Genomic DNA, 18365 nt, shown 5'->3' on the forward strand with positions numbered 1-18365 from the left:
GGCGCTGGACCCCAGGGAACCACCGGCTGTGGGAAGACGGCGCTGGACCCCAGGGAACCACCGGCTTTGGGAAGACGGCGCTGGACCCCAGGGAACCACCGGTTGTGGGAAGACGGCGCTGGACCCCAGGGAACCACCGGCTGTGGGAAGACGGCGCTGGACCCCAGGGAACCACTGGCTGTGGGAAGACGGCGCTGGACCCCAGGGAACCACTGGCTGGGGGAAGAAAGCGCTGGACCCCAGGGAACCATCGGCTGTGGAAAGACAGTGCTGGAACCCAGGGAACCACCGGCTGTGGAAAGACAGTGCTGGAACCCAGGGAACCACCGGCTGTGGAAAGACAGTGCTGGAACCCAGGGAACCACCGGCTGTGGGAAGAAAGTGCTGGTCCCCAGGGAACCACCGGCTGTGGGAAGAAAGTGCTGGTCCCCAGGCACTGCCAAGTATCAGTGTCTTTAAAAAGTCCTTGTAAAACTAAATGTCCTCTTTAAGTTGTACAGTTTGGAACAGTAAAGTTTGTGGTGGAGGTTAAATGTTAGGAAATAGGATATGGAGAATTTTCTATCATCATTCTTATTTGGTGCCCAAAACCCTACTTCAGCATACACAGCTGAATGACACAGGAAGCGACTTTTTATGCTCCTACTGAGATTCAACACATTTCATTTATAACCCACCTTTGCTACGTCTTTCGGCAGGTCGAATGGGATGCGCTGTCTGATTTTAGGTGGAAGCTGGGTTAAAACCTCGCTCTTTAATCGCCTGATCATGATGCCGCTTAATCGTTGGTGTAAGTCCTCTAAATTGGAGGCTCCTCTGTAATCCCACTGAGTCCTGTTGCCGAAGTACCTTGGGGAAATTTGAAGGGAAAAAAAATTAAAAACACTTAAAACCCTGCACCACCATGAAAAGGCACGTTAAACACTCGTCTCCAGCTTTAGGGCCCCTGGAATGTACTAGAGAGCCATTGATGCAGCTCTCGGTGACATCGAAAGCATTAATTGATCTCAGAGTGCCCGGGCACCTGTTATAATGCATTGCATAAACACCAGACATATCTGTGTTTGTTGAACGCAGGATTAAGTTCCCCGCAGAACGCTTTGATCTCTTGTTGAAAAAAAAGCTCTGAGCAGACTGGAGTCATCAACAGCCCATGGAATTCAATTACATTTAGTTAAAGAACATTTTTTAGCAAAATTAGGGTCTATCGAGAGCGAAGAGCTGGAATGCTCCATGCAAGGCATGAACGCCTGTTTTATGCAGAGCCCTAGATACATGCATTAAGGGGAGCCGCAGAGACCTGTCCTCAGGCGCTGTTTTTACCACTTTACATAAATTTAGGAAAAGACCTTTAAGTAGGGGCAGAAAAACACAAAAACATAAAAAAATTATTTCAGAGCGAACACTTTTCCTTGTTTACCGTTATCTATTCAAGGTCCAGAATAATTTAGCGATTTGACTCAGAGCAATGAAAATAATTGAGTTCGTAAACAGAGTTTATTAACTATTGTCACGATATGCCTGGAAAGGCTTTTAAAAGGGGAATTGGCATCAGGAAAATGATACAGTACCTGAACCTCCAGGCAAACATTTATAAATGAGAGCTTTCTCCTGCCTGCAGTAGACTGAACACATCCTCTCAAGGAAGGGATTGGGATACCAGGGTCAGTGCCTGAAGTTTTGCTTTAAATATAGCAAAATAACTGATAAAGCTATACAATTGTGATCAAAAGTTTGCATACCTTGGCATAAATCATGAAATGTTGGCATGGATATTGAAAATAAAGTTGCCTTACCTTGTTACGCAGGTCTTTTGACAGTTCTTTTCTGCTCCCCATGGCTCAGTAGCCTATTTAGTGCATCCATGTGGGAGCTAACAATTTCATTGACTATTTATATACAGACACGAATTGCAATTTAAAAAGCCACAGATGTGGGAATTGAATCTTTAATGGCAATTTTAACCTGCGTGTCACCTTTTGTGACTGTACCAAGGCCAAACATTACAGGGGGATGAAAACTTTTGATCAGGGCTATTAAAGGTGGTTCCTGTTATCATTAGGGTTTAAAAAGGAGCCAAACAACTATGTGATAATAAATATAATCTAGGGCCGAAACAACTAATCGATTAATCGACAACTAATCGATTATGAAATTAATCGATTACAATTTTCAGAATCGATTAATAGGCCAGTAACATTATGGGGTTAAAAAAAAACTAAAATTAGCCCTTTTATAGTACAAAAAAGCAAATCGCTACTGCAAATATTACTTTCACTGTCCCACAGTAAAAAAATGAACCCCTTACAGTAGCGATTATTTGCTCTTTTTGTACTTATTTTTGTTTTTTTCCCCCATTATGTTACTAAACATCTCAGGCCTGGGTCACACCTCTGTTTTTTGGTGCTTTTTGCAGAAACACACTACAGTTCATTTACATGTTTTCCTATAGGACACGTTCACATCCAGGATTTTTTTTCCGGCTGCTGCATATTTGGAAAGGGCAAGGACTTTTTTAACGCAAAACGGTGCTATTTTTATTTATTTCTTGTTTCAATATACTTCAATGGAGAAGCGGCAGGAAAGCATGTAATGTGTTTTTGTGGCAATTTGTGTTTTGTAATCTGCCCAACAACAAATTGTCCCAAATTTTTTTTTAAAATGCTATATTTTTTATTTTATTTTTTTAAGGCTATTATCCGTTTAATCGAAACAATACCGTACATTTTTGTTTTGGATCAAGTTATTATGGGTAAAGTTCCACTTTAATTGAGGAAGGGAGAGGGAAAGACAAGATCCTAGCACGGTACCAGAGACCGAACATCAGCAACACCAGAAGAGCACCGACTCCAATATCCGGCATCAGGGAAGCCATCATTTTTTTTACACTACACAGCAGCATTCAAGACATAGGATTACCATCATTAGAGGCAATTCGTCGGAAGCCATTTTGGTCTAATTTAGAAATACAAGCAAGACTCCATTATATTTTCCTGCAGGAGGCAGCACGGAAACTAGAGCTGTTTGCATGGAAATGTACTTGGCGGCATATTCTTTGTTACATCCTTTTTTATTTTCATGCTTCAACTCTTTGTACTCCAAGTAACAAATCTAATCTAATCAAACCCAAACAAGTAAACAGCAGGGTGTTCTTGTCCTAAATTGTTTTACAGCAGCGCTAAAAGTGAGAATAAAGTTGAAGGGAACAAAACTCTGTGTTGGAAGGGATGAGAAAATAACCTATAAAATAACTTTACAATAAACAAATTAGTAACTATAAATTATTGGGGAAAAAAAACGACTGCTTAAAGATAAAAAGCAATATTAGCTAGGGAAAACCGTAGATGATTCGATTTTCTTTCCATGCACCATGGGTACAAGGAAAACAAATCTCTCAATTCCCCCATCAACACAGTAAGTGTTGATGGGGAATCCCTCCCGCAGCACTTGTGTTGTGCCGGTGGGGAACCTTCCCTGTTGGCAGAACACAATTACTGATAGCGGGTATAGCCACTGGCGGTAAAATCGCATGTAAAAGATCTAACAGGCTGGTTGCACCCAAATCGATTGATGGATTGGATACAACCAACCCGCCCATAGATGGATTGAATCTTGGCCAGTCCCTGCTGAAACGGCCAAGATTTGATTAGTTTATAGCTGGCTTAAAAGCGTTGTAAAACCCTTGCGTTTTTTCACCTTAATGCATCCTATGCATTAAGGTGAAAAACCGCCTTGCACTGTCCGACCCCCCCCCCCCCCCCCCCCCCCCCCCCGTTTTACTTACCTGAGCCCCGAATTTCCGTTGGTGCGATCCCGCGTCACTCTCTCCACGGTTTCTCTGCGCTTCATTGGATAGATTGATAGCAGTGCAGCCATTGGCTCCTGCTGCTGTCAATCAAATCAAATGACATGGGCGCGAGGGGCGGATAGATAAGATAAGATAACCTCCTCTGAAGAGAGTTTCCCAGAGGGGGTTATCTAATGCAGGGAGGAGCCGCGAGACCCCAGAAGAGGAGGATCGGGGCCATGCTGTGCAAAGCGAACTGCACAGTGGAGTTATTGAACCTTTAGTATCCCTTTAAGTGAGCTACTAATCACATCTAATCACTTCAGCTAACATTCAGCAGATGGCTCTCGGTTTAATTTGACAGAAGCAATCTTACCACTTTAAAGCTCAGTCTCCAGAACCCAACTCTTAGGGCCAGATCCACAAAAGGGATACGACGGCGTATCTACTGATACGCCATCGTATCCCTGTTTCTATCTTTGGAACTGATCCACAGAATCAGTTTCCAATAGATAGGCAGAAGATCCGACATGTGTAAGGGACTTACACTGCCGGATCTTAGGATGTAGTACCGCATCCGCCGCTGGGGGCATTTCGAGTCGAAATGCGCTTCGGGTATGCAAATTAGCACTTACGGAGATCCACAAAGCTTTTCAGCTTAGTTTTTTCTCCGTAAGTATTAGTTTGCAATCGTAAAATTAGGGCTGCTTTTACAAGGCCTAAACTGTTTAGGCCTTGTAAAAGTAGACCCTTCTATCCCACGTCGCCGTCTTTTTTTTTTTTTAATTTTTTTCCTGCCGCAACTCGTATTTTTTTTTTTTACGCCCGTCACGATTCTCAAAACCCGGCGCAACGTAAAACCGCGCAAAGCACGTCGGGAAAATGACGTCGTGAGCATGCGCAGTACGGCCGGCGCGGGAGCCGGATTTAAGTTACACAGCCGAAAATTTCTAGGTAAGTGCTTTGTGGATCGGGCACTTAGGTAGAAATTTTCCGGCAGTGTAACTTAAATGGGAATATTTAAGTTACGGCGGCTGGCTGTTGATCTGGCCCTTATTTCCTATATCCCCCTCCAGAAGTCCCCCTGAACTTTTTTTTTTTTCAGGTGTCCTTTGCTTTGTCAGGTGACTTCACAAGTCCTCCTTGGGTGGCAGGTGGTACTTACAGCAATACTGACCTGAATGCACCATTCAGTACTGCAACCCCCATACCTTTGTGAAAACTGTCCATGACAGCCCGGGGTGACAGGAAGTGGGTTGGATAACACTGGTTGTCATGCAAACCAGAAGAGGAATGTCATCTAGCAGATGAGAGGACGTTCTGTGGGGGTCAACATCTGATTGAAGGTAAGTAGTGCAGTTTTTGTTTCCTTAGTTCTGGGATATAGAATTTTTTTTGAATAAACCTAAAATTACCCTTAACCACTTAAGGGCCGCCTAACGTCGGTTTGAAGCTCCGTGACCGCGGCACCCGCGGACCCGATCGCCGCCAGAGTCCCGCGATCGGTCCCCAGAGCTGAAGAACGGGGAGAGGTGTGTGTAAACACACCTTCCCTGTTCTTCGTTGTGGCGCTGTCATTGATCGTCTGTTCCCTGATATAGGGAAAGGCGAACAATGATGTCACACGTCCAGCCCCACCCACCTACAGTTAGAAACACACATGAGGTCACACTTAACCCCTACAGTGCCCCCTAGTGGTTAACTCCCGTACTGCAACTGTCATTTTCACAGTAAACAATGCCTTTTTATAGCATTTTTTGCTGTGAAAATGACAATGGTCCCAAAAATGTGTCAAAATTGTCCGATGTGTCCGTCATAATGTCGCAGTCACGAAAAAAATCGTTGATCGCCGCCATTAGTAGTAAAAAAATAAAATAAAAATGCAATAAAACTATCCCCTATTTTGTAAATGCATTACATTTTGCGCAAATCAATTGATAAATGCTTATTGCGATTTTTTTACCAAAAATAGGTGGAAGAATACGTATCGGCCTAAACTGAGGGGGAAAAAAAGTTTTTTTTATCTATTTTTGGGGGATATTTATTATAGCAAAAAGTAATAAATATTTTTTTTTAAATTGTCGCTCTATTTTTGTTTATAGTGCAAAAAAAAAAAGCAGAGGTGATCAAATACCACCAAAAGAAAGCCCTGTTTGTGGGGAAAAAAAGACGCCAATTTTGTTTGAGAGCCACGTCGCACGACCGCGCAATTGTCAGTTAAAGCGACACAGTGCCGAATCGCAAAAAGGGGCCTGGTCCTTTACCTGCATTTTGGTTCGGGTCTTAACCTAAACATTAGCAGCTCATCTACATGCCAGATTATGCTAAGCAGAAAATCTATAAATACCTGACATGTGCATTACAATATTTCTTTGCATAGTCTGTCCAAGTTCCAAATAGTTTTGGGAAAAGTGCATCGATCTGCATGTAAAGCTAGAAGAAAGGATAAAAAAAAAAAAAAAAAGTTATAAAAATCAATTTAACGTTAAATTTTGAGAACTGGGTTGCTTTGTGATGCTCGGGTAAAGAAAGCCCCATGCAGCCATCTAAGAGTGGAGAAAAAAAAGCTGAACTATAAATTCAATTACCTCTTCGGGTCTTCCAAGTGCCGGCGTCCCAGTGAGCAGGAGTGCTCTTGTCGCTCTCTGAACAATCGGCTGGAGAAGTTTGCTGCGAGACGCATTACGAGACTTCATGTAGTGAGACTCGTCCACTAAAACCACTCTGAAGTGCTGTTTGTAGAGAGCATTTATCAGTGTGGTGGCGTCGGAAGTCAGCAAGCCGTACCCCAAAACTGTCACTTTGCAAGATGCGATTCTCCTTCAGACAGAATAAAAAACATGTTTTTGTCAAGTTCTATCTTTACCGTTATAATCGCTGCATTTAGCTGGATGGCAAGCCCTACCATAGCACATGGGTAAAGCTGTAAGTAAAATATGTAAATCCAACAAAACTGGTAGTATGGGATTAAACCCTATCGGAAATCATCACGCGGCTTCCCAAGTTCCCCACTGTGTGGCCTTACCCTCTGATGCACAAATCCCAGCCTCATCCAGGCCCTTTCATTCAGTCAGCTCTTTCATTCCTATGGTTTGTCCAGACTCATGGAAGAGTTCAAGCTCAATCTACGAATTACAAGCTTTGCAAGGAGCCTAGCAAGCTTCTCTTCCTCTTTTAATGTGGCAGCGGTGGGCGATTATCAATACCTGAGAGAATATTTCTGACATAACATCAGTGTAGCACAGAACTCAGACCGGGCTGGCTGGAATACCCCAGGTTCCATTCCCTGTGGGGCACATGGCAGCCAGGCGTACAGTAGTTCACAGTCACTCAAGTCAGAAAAAAGGCTGTGCAAGTCTTTTTGCAGTTTATTTGAATGGGATGTAGGTGAGCCTTGGGATGCTCCAAAACTAGAAGAAATGCAGAGGATACTTATAACGCCTCTGCTTCTTCAGGGTGCAACCACCGTCTTGAATTCAGAAGAACTACAATGCAGGGGACCCCCATGGCACAGGTATGACCTGGGTCAAGAAACTGTAGTGAGCTCTCCCAAAGGTGGCAAGGACAGTCTCTAGGATCCTTAAAGGATAGTACTTACAGTACTGTAATGCTTCCTGCAGTACCAGCCAGGCTCTGTACTGGATATCTCCGGCCTGGATCCTCTGCAACACTTCTTGTGCTGCTTCAGGGTGCTCTGGACGAGGGTCCCCAAGCTCTAGCTGGAGCTGGGACCCCAAAAAGAAATATATTTGCCCTGAAGAAAGAACAACAGAGGGCTTCAGCCCTTAAGCTGGGTCTTCTTTTCTCAGGAGAAAGAGACTGTTGTTCTAAGCTCTAGATTATTTATACCCCTCTCAGCCCCCTACTGCTAAGCTCTAGATTATTTATACCCCTCTCAGCCCCCTACTGCTAACTACTAACCATGGATCATGAATATTCAGGCTGCCTCTCCCACCCACTATATTCCAGAACTTAGTTGAAAGCAGGGAGAAGTAGTTGAACCTGCCCCAGCAGAACCCATTACAGCCAAAAGCAATTGAGTACTGCTGCAATGATACAGGGAAACCAAGAACTAAATTTACCCCAACTAGAGCAAACTAAGATGATGCTACATCAGCACCACTTTTTACAACATTGCACTAGAAGTCTGGAGTCGGGGGGGAAGGGGGGTATTTCATGACAGCCCGGGCTCAAATAAAAGAAAAAAAAAGAGTTGAATGATGCTGGCGGTCATTCAACCCAAGAGAGGACCAACAAATGGTGTGGAAGAGAAGATTTTGCAGGAGTCCAGGCTCATGTAGTGATTGATGTGTGTGTGGGGGGGGGGGGGGGTTGGGCTCGGGTGGGAAATTCCATGACAGCCTGGGCTCACACAGGAAGTGGGTTGAATGATGCTGCCCATCATTCAACCCAACAGAGAACCGGGGAAGATAAGATGGTGGGGAAGATAGGTTTCTGCAGGGGGAAGTGCTGGAGACAAGGCAAGTACTACATTTTCTATTTATAAAACTTTTGTTTTTTTCTTTTTACTAAAGCTGAAGATCGGCTTTAACAACCTATTTCTATTTTTGTACCAGTTTATAGCTGTGCAGTAAGTTTTTATAATGTTATTCTATGCAGTGCTCAACCAGTCCAAATCCACACTTGACCCCTTTCCCTTACCCAACATCAGTCTTGTTCTCAATGACTGTAATGTCCTCTGGGCCTAGCTCTGGAATCCACTTCTCCAGTTCCTCAATCCACGGATATTTCAGCGAAGACGGGACAACAATAAGAAGAGGCCACTCATTTCTGTAGAAATATGATATCGCAATTGCCTGGATGGTTTTTCCAAGGCCCATCTGCAAACAACAAAAAAAAAAAGAAAGCATGGTCACATTAAATGAAGAATGACCCTACTAGACCGCTTTGAGTTGAACCAGGTCAACTCATGTAACTTCACAAATGTTCTTTTGCCTGAATGAACACAAATTCTCACAGGCACAATCCAGAATCTCGTGGAAAGCCTTCCCATTGAAGTGGACGCTGTTGCAGGTCCAACAGAAGGAGAATGGAGGAAACTCCACATTAACATCTATGGCTTTGAAATGAAATGTCCAACAAACTCATAGAAGTGTAATGGTCAGTGAAGAGGAAAACAGGTAATACTTCAGGTAATGCAGGAGGAGCTTCAATGACCCACGGATCCGTGAGAGACCAATGAGACACGGGGAAATAGATTTGAGTGTGTTCATAAGATCTCTGGTCTTTATTTGGTACAACAGTGGCTTATATGCAGAAGAAAGAAGGGAGGGGCTGTGTTTTAATGCATATGTTTCTAAAAGTTATACAAACTTAGTACTTACTTATCATGATTTAAACTGCTAACTTTGGTTAACAAGAACTAGCTCATGATTTTGATTATACAACAGGCTGCTCCGTGAATCAGCTTAACCACAATGCAAACTGTCAGTTATGTCAAAACACATACATTTTAAAGTAAATTTCTACTTAACCACTTGAGGACCACTTCACGCCGATATACGTTGGCAGAAGGGCACATGGCATGTACAGGTACGTCGCCTTTAAGAGCCCAGTCGTGGGTCGTGCATGCGACGCCGGCGGCGCATTAGCGGCCTAGTCCTGAACTCTGTGACCGTGCCTGCGGGACCCGCAGACCCGATCGCCGCCGGTGTCCCTCGATCGGGTCACAGGAGCTGAAGAACGGGGAGAGGTGAGTGTAAACAAACCTTCCCCACTCTTCTCTGTGGCAGTGTCAGTGATTGTCTGTTACCCGATATAGGGAACGACGATCAGTGACATCACACGTCCAGCCCCGCCCCCCTACAGTAAGAAACACACATTAAGTCACACTTAACCCCTACAGTGCCCCCAGTGGTTAACCCCTTCACTGCCATTTTAATTTTCACAGTAATCAGTGCATTTTTATAGCACTTTGCACTGTGAAAATGACAATGGTCCCAGAATTGTGTCAAAAGTGTCCGCCATGTCGCAGTCACGGAAAAATAAAAAACGCTGATCGCCGCCATTAGTAGTAAAAACGAATTATTAATAAAAATGCCATAAAACTAACCCCTATTTTGTAAACGCTATAAATTTTGCGCAAACCAATCGATAAACGCTTATTGCAATTTTTGTACCAAAAATATGTAGAAGAATACGTATCGGCCTAAACTGAGGAAAATGAAATGTTTTTTATATCTTTTTTGGGGATATTTATTATAGCAAAAAGTAAAAAATACTGCATGTGTTTTAAAAATTGTCGTTCTATTTTTGTTTATAGTGCAAAAAATAAAAACCAGAGGTGATCAAATACCACCAAAAGAAAGCTCTATTTGTGGGAAAAAAAGGACGCCAATTTTGTTTGGGAGGCACGTCGCACGACCGCGCAATTGTCAGTTAAAGCGACGCAGTGCCGAATCGCACAAAGGGGCCAGGTCCTTAAAAGAACACTAAAGGCAGAAATATTTTTTTTTTAAATAACAAACATGTTATACTTGCCTCCACTGTGCAGCTCGTTTTGCACAGAGTGTCCCCGAATCCTGTCTTCTGGGGTCCCTCGGCGGCTGTCTCGGCTCCTCCTTGCAAAAGCTTTCCACGTTCATGCAAGCTTGCATGGTGGAAAGCTTTTGCGAGCGCACTCCCGTGATACAGCGGCATCCATAGCCACCGACTGTATCACTCGGCCCCGCCCCCGGCGCGCCGCGTCATCCGCTGTGATTGACCGCAGCGCCAGCCAATGGCTGCGCTGCTATCAATCCGCCCAGCCTAGCCAATCAACGGCCAGGCTGGGAACCGAACAAGATGACAAGCACGCGCCCGGGACTTTCGAACGGTGAGGTAAGTAAAATGGGGGCTGGGGGGGGGGCGGAGCTGCATAGGATGCATTAAGGTAAAAAAACTTTTACCTTTACAACCCCTTTAACCTGCATAATGGTTCGGGTCTTAACCGGTTAAGAAACTGGAGTCAGTTATTTATACATTCTATTACAGTCAGATTTTACAAACCTTTGACACTATACTTTGAGTCACTTACCCAAAACAATTCAGAAGTCAATAAGTTCTGACTTCACTAGCTGCATGCTTGTTCTGGTTCAGTCACTTTAAGTACTGAGGTCCAAGGTATCCAGGCAACTAGAATTTTCAGAAGTCATTATAGTAATTTAATGACTTTTTTAGGGCAAGTGATTAAAAACAACTGCCATTAGTGCAGTCCCAGGTTAATATTTATCATCGGTACTCTAATCTAGGGCCGAAACAACTAATCGATTATGAAATGAATCAATTACAATTTTCATAATCGATTAAATCGGCCAGTAACATAATGGGGTTAAAAAACTAAAATTAGCCTTTTATAGTACAAAAAAGCAAATCGCTACTGTAAATATTACTTTCACTGTCCCACGGTAAACACGAACCCCTTACAGTAGCGATTATTTGCTCTTTTTGTACTTATTTTTGTTTTTTTAACCCCCATTATGTTACTAAACATCTCAGGCCGGGTTCACACCTTTTTGTTTTTTGGTGCTTTTTGAAGAAACACACTACAGTTCATTTACATGTTTTCCTATGGGACACGTTCATATCCATGATTTTTTTTCAGCTGCTGCGTATTTGGAAAGGGCAAGGAATTTTTAACGCAAAACAGTAACATTTTTTTTTTTTTGTTCAATATACTTCAATGGAGAAGCTGCAGAAAAGCATATCATGCGTTTTTTTGCAGCAATTTGTGTTTTGTAATCTGCCCAACAACAAATTGGCCCAAAAAAAATTAAAAATTCAATTTTTTTTTTTAAAGGCTATTATCCAATTAATTGAAACAATAAATTTGGCCAACGAATCGATTATGAAAATAATCGTTAATTGCAGCCCTACTCTAAACACACACCCAAAGTCCTTCTCTTGCAAATTTCAGTCACGTAGTTGGTTGCCTGTCCCTGGTCCGGGGTTTAGGCGCACTAAGGACTCAAAGTAGGTGCAGTAGGGGCAAGGGCAGTAAACTGCTGGGGAGCTTTAATTTCCAATATAATATTATATATATATATATATATATATATATATATATATATATATATATATATATATATATATATTTTTTTATTTTATTTTTTTTATTGTTTAAGAGAAATCTTTGTAGTTAAATGTTCTTAAAATTTATTACAGTTTTCAGCCAGAAGCCATACAATGAAATGGTCATGTACATAAACGTGTGTGTGTATCTTAGTTAAGGCTGCATTCACACCTAGGCGTTTTCACACCAGACGCCCGCCGCTATTGCAGCCTGCAATACGCTGGAGGGGTGATTTTACATTGTCGGCTATGGAGATGGTTCACATCTCCACGCCGAACACCAAAACGCCTGAAGCTCAAAACAAGTCCCAGACCTTTTTTTCAGGCGGCTTTCGGCGTTCGGCCATAGCCGACAATGTTGATCACCCCTCCTGTGTATGTTAATGCGGCGTATTTTACCGCGTTTTGTCGTGGCAAATCGCGGGACAAAACGCCGCAATTTGTCGCGGCAAATCGCAGTAAAATACGCCGCGTTCAGGTGTAAATGCAGCCTAACTGAGAATGCCAACGACTGTTTAGGATTTGTGGAAAGTGTAAATATTTTAATTAGTATGTTGGGGATTGTCTGTGCTTTTATCCATGATGCCGCTATGCTTTAAACCAGGGGTAGGCAACCTCGGCCCTCCCGCGGTTTTGAAACTACAAGTCCCATTTGACATTGCAAGACCCTGACTATCACAGGCATGACTCCTAGAGGCAGAGGCATGATGGGATTTGTAGTTTCACCACAGCTGGAGGGCCGAGGTTGCCTACCCCTGCTTTAGCCAGTTCACATAAATGGCATCTAGCGACACTCCCAGGTCACATTTTTATGATGCATTTTTGACGTACGTTGTGGGAGCGACACTATTTTGAATGGGTCTCCCTTCGCTCCAAAAGAGCAGTGTCTTTATGCGATTTTCATGCATTTTGTCGTATGACAATCGTAGCAAAATTGCACCACGTTTGGGGTGCCATTAGGAAATAATGGAAAGAAATGAAGAGTGGTGCTGACATTTTTACTTTATCATCATCGCTCTTTGCATGGATCACCCACCGCTAGGAGAAGATCTACATAGATCATGTAACCAGAAAAAAAAGAGCAGTGGAGCCCCTCTAATGGAGGGGGTAATTGGGCAGGTGGAAAGCGAGGGCAGAGGCTGAGCCCACATTTTCGGCTTCAAATAACAGTTACTGGTCTTTTACCTCCCCCAGTTTGTGACTGGACAGTGAAAGTCAAAGCAGCAAACAGATGAGCTCATCTCTCTTATAGGGTTAATTTACAGTTGCTTCGACTTCATAGCACATTAAAGCACCTACTGCTTCAACATGCTTTTTTGATGCATTTTCTACTTCTCTCTTCTACTTTTTTTAGCATATAAAGCATTGCAGTACAGCTGCTCCTAGCACTGCTTTTCTCACCCCCTTTTAACACTGTTTTTCAGAAACTTGCAAGAAGATATCAGGTGTGACAGTGTGAGGCCTTGCCACAGAATGCGTTTAGCAAATTGGAATAAAAAAAAGGACACCGAACTCTCAAAAATCCATTTGGAGAAGCTCCAGTAGGTGGTTTGTGCGCAGAGAAAACCCATGTCTTAAAGCAGGGATCCTCAAACTACGGCTCTCCAGCTGTTGTAGAACTACACATCCCATGAGGCATTGTAACATACTGACATTCACAGACATGACTAGGCACGATGGGAATTGTAGTTCCTGAACAACTGGAGGGCTGTAGTTTGAAGACCCATGCCTTAAGGTGATTGTAAAGCTTTGAGTATAAAAAACAAAACAAAAAACAAACATGTCATACTTACCTCCACTGTGCAGTTGGTTTTGCATAGAGTGGCCCCGAACACCGTCTTCTGGGGTCCCTCGGCGGCTCTTGCCGCTCCTCCCTGCATCGTATAACCCCCTAGGAGAAGCGCGCTCTCTGGGGGTTACCTTGCGGGCGTGCTCCCGAGTCCATCATTGGGCATCCATAGACGCTGAATGTATGACTCGGTCCCGGGCCCCTGGTTCCTGCGTCATTGGATTTGATTAACAGCAGCAGGAGCCAATGGCTGCGCTGCTATCAATCTATCCACTCAAGAGCCGAGAACCCCGGGCAGAGGAAGAGCGTGTCTCCACCGTGGGAAATTCCACGGCTCAGGTAAGTAAAAACGGGGGTGCTGGGGGACCAGTCATTGCCAGGTGTTTTTCACCTTAATGCATTGTATGCATCAAGGTGAAAAAACACGAAGGGTTTACAACCCCTTTAGTTTTTCCCTGGATTTGGTAGTTCCAGATCATGACCTGAAGCTTGAAGGTTCCAATGCACCTTAGGTAGGAAGAATTCTTCAATCCTGTGTCTGGGCTTTGCTAGTTGCCTGCAGCCTGTGTGAGGGAATAGGTATGAAGGATCATTAAAAGTCAGATCTGAGCATAGCACAGAGCAGTTTCTGCCCAGTTTGGAGACCTGGTTGTTCCCATCAGAGACTGCATCCCTAGCCCGAAGAACTGGGAAAGTCGGGACGGCTACGTGGGCCTGGGAGACCAAGAGGGTCTGGGAGGCCAAGAAAACTGAGGCGGCTAGTGGGTCCAAGGGACTGGCGTAAGTCTCTAGAAGAGTAAAAAAAATCTGCCATGGAAGGGGGGTGCTGGAGAGCCTTATTTGGAGGCCAGGAGTGGTCACGGAGGTACTGCCACCAAGGCTGAGTGTGCCTTAAGAGCCAGGTATTTTTCTGTTATTTAAATTTGCTGGAGAAGAACCCCTGCATGGGCAATCTGGTTAAGCAAGACTTTTCCCTTTTTAAGCCCTTAAAAGAGAAGCATGGTCTTTTGTTGCAGAATAATTTTTTTTTTCTCAATCAAGATATTTATTGGAAGATTGAACATAGTATACAAATGACATTTCTTTTACATTGTTTTCAAAGATCTTATACAATCAAGAAAATACAGGATAGTGTCAATGTCATAGAGTAATATAATCAGTATCGTATGTTGGGGTTACATACAAGAATGCGTGACCTGGAATCGCAAAACTTAATTTAGTAGTTATGGAAAAGGGAGTAGAGGGGGAAGGGAGGGGTAGGAGATGGAGAAGAGAGGTTGGGAGATGAGGGTAGGAGGGAGATGGTGGGAAAGGAAGGGAGGGTGGTTCATATATGGTAAAAAAATTCATTCATCTCAGCACGTAGTGACGACAGATTGGGTATACAGTGGTAATATGCATCATACATCGTAGGTAAGGACTAGGATATTGACAGGATTTCTAATTATATAGTATCTGATATTCATTAGATAATGTAAACACAAGCCATGGTTGCCAAAGAGCATTAAAACTGTCACTGTTTTCTTTTTTCATAGCCAATATTTCTTCCATTTTAAAAATGTACTTAACTCTGTCTAGCCAATCCCTGATCTTTGGTGTACATTTGGATTTCCAGTGTAATGGTATAAGTGTTTTTGCGGCATTTAGCAGGTGCCTAGTGAGGGTTTTCTTATACTTGCTGATCGGGAGATCATTAATGTGGAGTAGGCATGCTGCAGCGTTTAGTGTTATGGGCGTTTCCGTAATGTGTTTAATCCACTCGTTCACCTCCTTCCAATAATCAAGGATAAGTGGGCATTCCCACCAGATGTGCAGGAATGTACCAACATCTCTTTCGCAACGCCAGCATGTGTCAGAGGTTGTGTGGAACCACTTTTTAGCTTTCTGGGGGGTGATGTACCATTGGGTGAGGATCTTGTACGATATCTCTTGGTATTTAGTGCTTAAAGAGCATTTGTGTGCCATAATGCATGCCTTTTCCCAGTGAGCATCTTCTATCAATATGCCTAGGTCGTCTTCCCATTTCTGTTTATGTTTACTGATTTCAGTGGGTGCTGGTGTAACTAGCCATGAGTAAGCTAAGGAGGTGGTATGTGGTACCTGGGATCCTTTAACGCAGACTTTTTCAAGAGTCGTGAGAGGGCGAAGGAAGGAGGTGTGGTATTTGGTATTGACCAGGAAGTCTCTTAGTTGAAGGTAGAACCAGAAGCCTGGGAGCGGGTCAGGCCGTTCTTTCACTAGGGTTTCAAATGTTTTGACTGTAGGGCCGCTAAAACATTGTGTGGCTAGAAGGTTAGGTGTTTCTTTTCTGTTGAGGCCTGGAAGGAAGTCTGGATTATTGAAAATTGGAGTAAGGGGGCCAGGTATCGAGGCGAGGTCATGTTTTCCTACCAGTTTGTGCCATACCATAAGTGTGTTAGCTATTAAGGGGTGTTCTATTACCCTATTGTTCTTTGAGTGTAATGTCCAAGGATAGAACTTGGTTTGGTGTGGGGCTAGCTGCTGTTCTAACTGAACCCAATCCTTTTCCTTAGAGTGGCAGTGCCAGTCAATGATTCTGGATGCAGCATCAGTCCGAAGCTGTATCTGTCCCCCGCTGGTAATAACACCAAGAACCAAGTGATCAAAAACGTCTGATCACGCAGTTCTCAGGGCTCCGTGAGCAGAGAGATGATTACAGTCAGTCAGCAGCTCTCTTCTCTGCTCCCTCCTCGCTCACTGGAACGCTGGGCTGTAGAGGGGGCAAGAGCATCCGGCTCAGACTCTCAGTGGCCCGCTGAGAGGCTGAGCCAGGTGCCGGTCCAGGCATGTGTGCGGAATCCCCAGCTTCATGGTCACGATCTTGCCCAAGCCTGGACCGGCTCTGTGACTTCGGCCCGCTCTCAGCTGAAAATGGGTCACAGGAGTGCAGAACAAACTGCATTCCTGTGATCCACAGGAGAAGTACAGCAAAAAGATATTTGGCTGTACCTCTCTTTTAAATATATTCCCGTCTGATGTGAACTCACTTAGCAAATGCTTAAAAACGCATCTACCACAAGAGCCAACAACGTCCATATTACACGGGTCGAACTTGAGCACTTACCCTGCTTGAATTTGATGTATTAATGATTATGGAGGTGAATTCATTTGTGGCTTACGTCTGCCTAGAGTTAAGCTTTAATTTCTGCTATAACACATCATTGCTTATCAGTTTTTACGCAGGTGTAATAAGCCATAACAAATGACTAGCATTAAAAGACATAAAAAAACAAGAACACTATAACTCAAATTTCAAAACACTTTCCACTTCTGCAGGAACTTATCAATTAAATATAGTGGCTCTTTAACACTACAGAGCTGAGAGGAATCTGGGGGGGAAAAAAACAACAAGAAAAAAGACAAGGACTAATAAATATACAGAAAATGATACTGACATTACTTTTTCCTCCTACACAAACTATTAATATATGGAATAATTAATAATTCATACAGTAAAATGCTGCAATGTGTATAATCGGAACAGAGAGGAGAGATTAGACCCCTCCAACGCTCTCTGCTGCGATCGATAAAATGCGGTGTGGCTCAGTGAATAAAGTAATTAGATAACTTCCAGGGAAGGCATACAATAAAATAAAAAGTGATATATACTACAGCGGCCTTCCAGCCGCTCGGGGACTACATGTACCAGTCGGCTAGCAGCCCCATTGGGTCAATTAAAGGGTTAGCCTGCCCAAAAGTTATATTTCAGTTTTTGGTAGAGGCTGGAGGCTCATGATTACGAAGGAAAAAAAACACACAATGAAAGTTCAGGCAAAATAAAATGCTGAGCTATGGGCACAAGGAGTTTTCATGAACTTATTCCTTACCTTGGCATCTGCCATTCCAGCACTGCTTAAAGGCCTCCTTAAAGTGTATTTTAACCCAAAAAACAAAAATTTGCTATACTGCAGTTTATCAATCTTAAAATATGTTTGCTGCATTCTTCTTTTTTGTTCGTTTTTAGGGCGTTTTTATTTTTTTACCTGGTGGTCCTGCCAGTAACCATTCCTTGTCTTAGTGCAGGGCTTGACAAACTTGCTTTGAATCTAGGAGCCAGCTAAAAAAGTTAGGCACCAGTATGACTCAGTGATGAGCCCCAGTGGCATCACTAGGGTTGGTATCAAGCCCCTCCACCAACTATAGTCCCCCCTCCATTAGCTACAGACCCCCCTCTCTCATTATAGACCCCCTCACTAAGTACAGACCCCCCTACCGCAGTATTAATCCTCTCACTAAGTACAGACCCCCATCTATCAGTGTAGACCCCCCTTCCATCATTGCAAACCTCCCCCATCATTGCAGACCCCCCCCCCCCATCAATGTAGACCCCCCATCAATGTAGACCCCCCATCAATGCAGACCCCCTTCAGTGCAGACCATGCCTCTCCATCAGTGAAGACCCCCCTTGTCTATTTGGATTACCTAAAAAAATTTACAGACCTCAGAACAGCGCAGGATTGGCAAAGCGGAATGTGTCCCTTGGACTCCTCCTTCGTAAACAGAGAGCAGAGGGAAGTGGCTTCGGTTCGCTCCGCTGTGCGCTGTGTAGGGGTGAGGATTGTGCGGCGTGCAGTGTTAGCGAGCGGTGCCGCTGCCTACAGGTGTCACCCCTCTGGTGGGTGTCACCCGGTGCGGCCCGCACCCTACCTGGCAACGTCACTGAGAACCTCTTCTCCCATGCTCACCCCTTCTCACTCA

The 18365-nt window shown here is 43.8% G+C and overlaps 1 protein-coding gene across 2 annotated transcripts in view; it reads right to left on the reverse strand.

Annotated features, from left to right (window-relative positions):
* Positions 1 to 18365, reverse strand: part of ZRANB3 (zinc finger RANBP2-type containing 3) — a 382760-nt gene that overhangs the window by 199286 nt on the left and 165109 nt on the right. For both annotated transcript variants that reach the window (XM_040358099.1, XM_040358098.1), the window contains exons 4-7: positions 8450 to 8628; positions 6376 to 6607; positions 6135 to 6220; positions 678 to 849 (exon numbers count right to left, since the gene is read on the reverse strand). In XM_040358099.1, coding sequence (XP_040214033.1) covers positions 678 to 849; positions 6135 to 6220; positions 6376 to 6607; positions 8450 to 8628 — 669 coding nt within the window. The remainder of the gene's footprint in view (positions 1 to 677; positions 850 to 6134; positions 6221 to 6375; positions 6608 to 8449; positions 8629 to 18365) is intronic.

This window comes from Rana temporaria, chromosome 6, assembly GCF_905171775.1.
Source record: "Rana temporaria chromosome 6, aRanTem1.1, whole genome shotgun sequence".
NCBI classification, from domain to species: domain Eukaryota; kingdom Metazoa; phylum Chordata; class Amphibia; order Anura; family Ranidae; genus Rana; species Rana temporaria.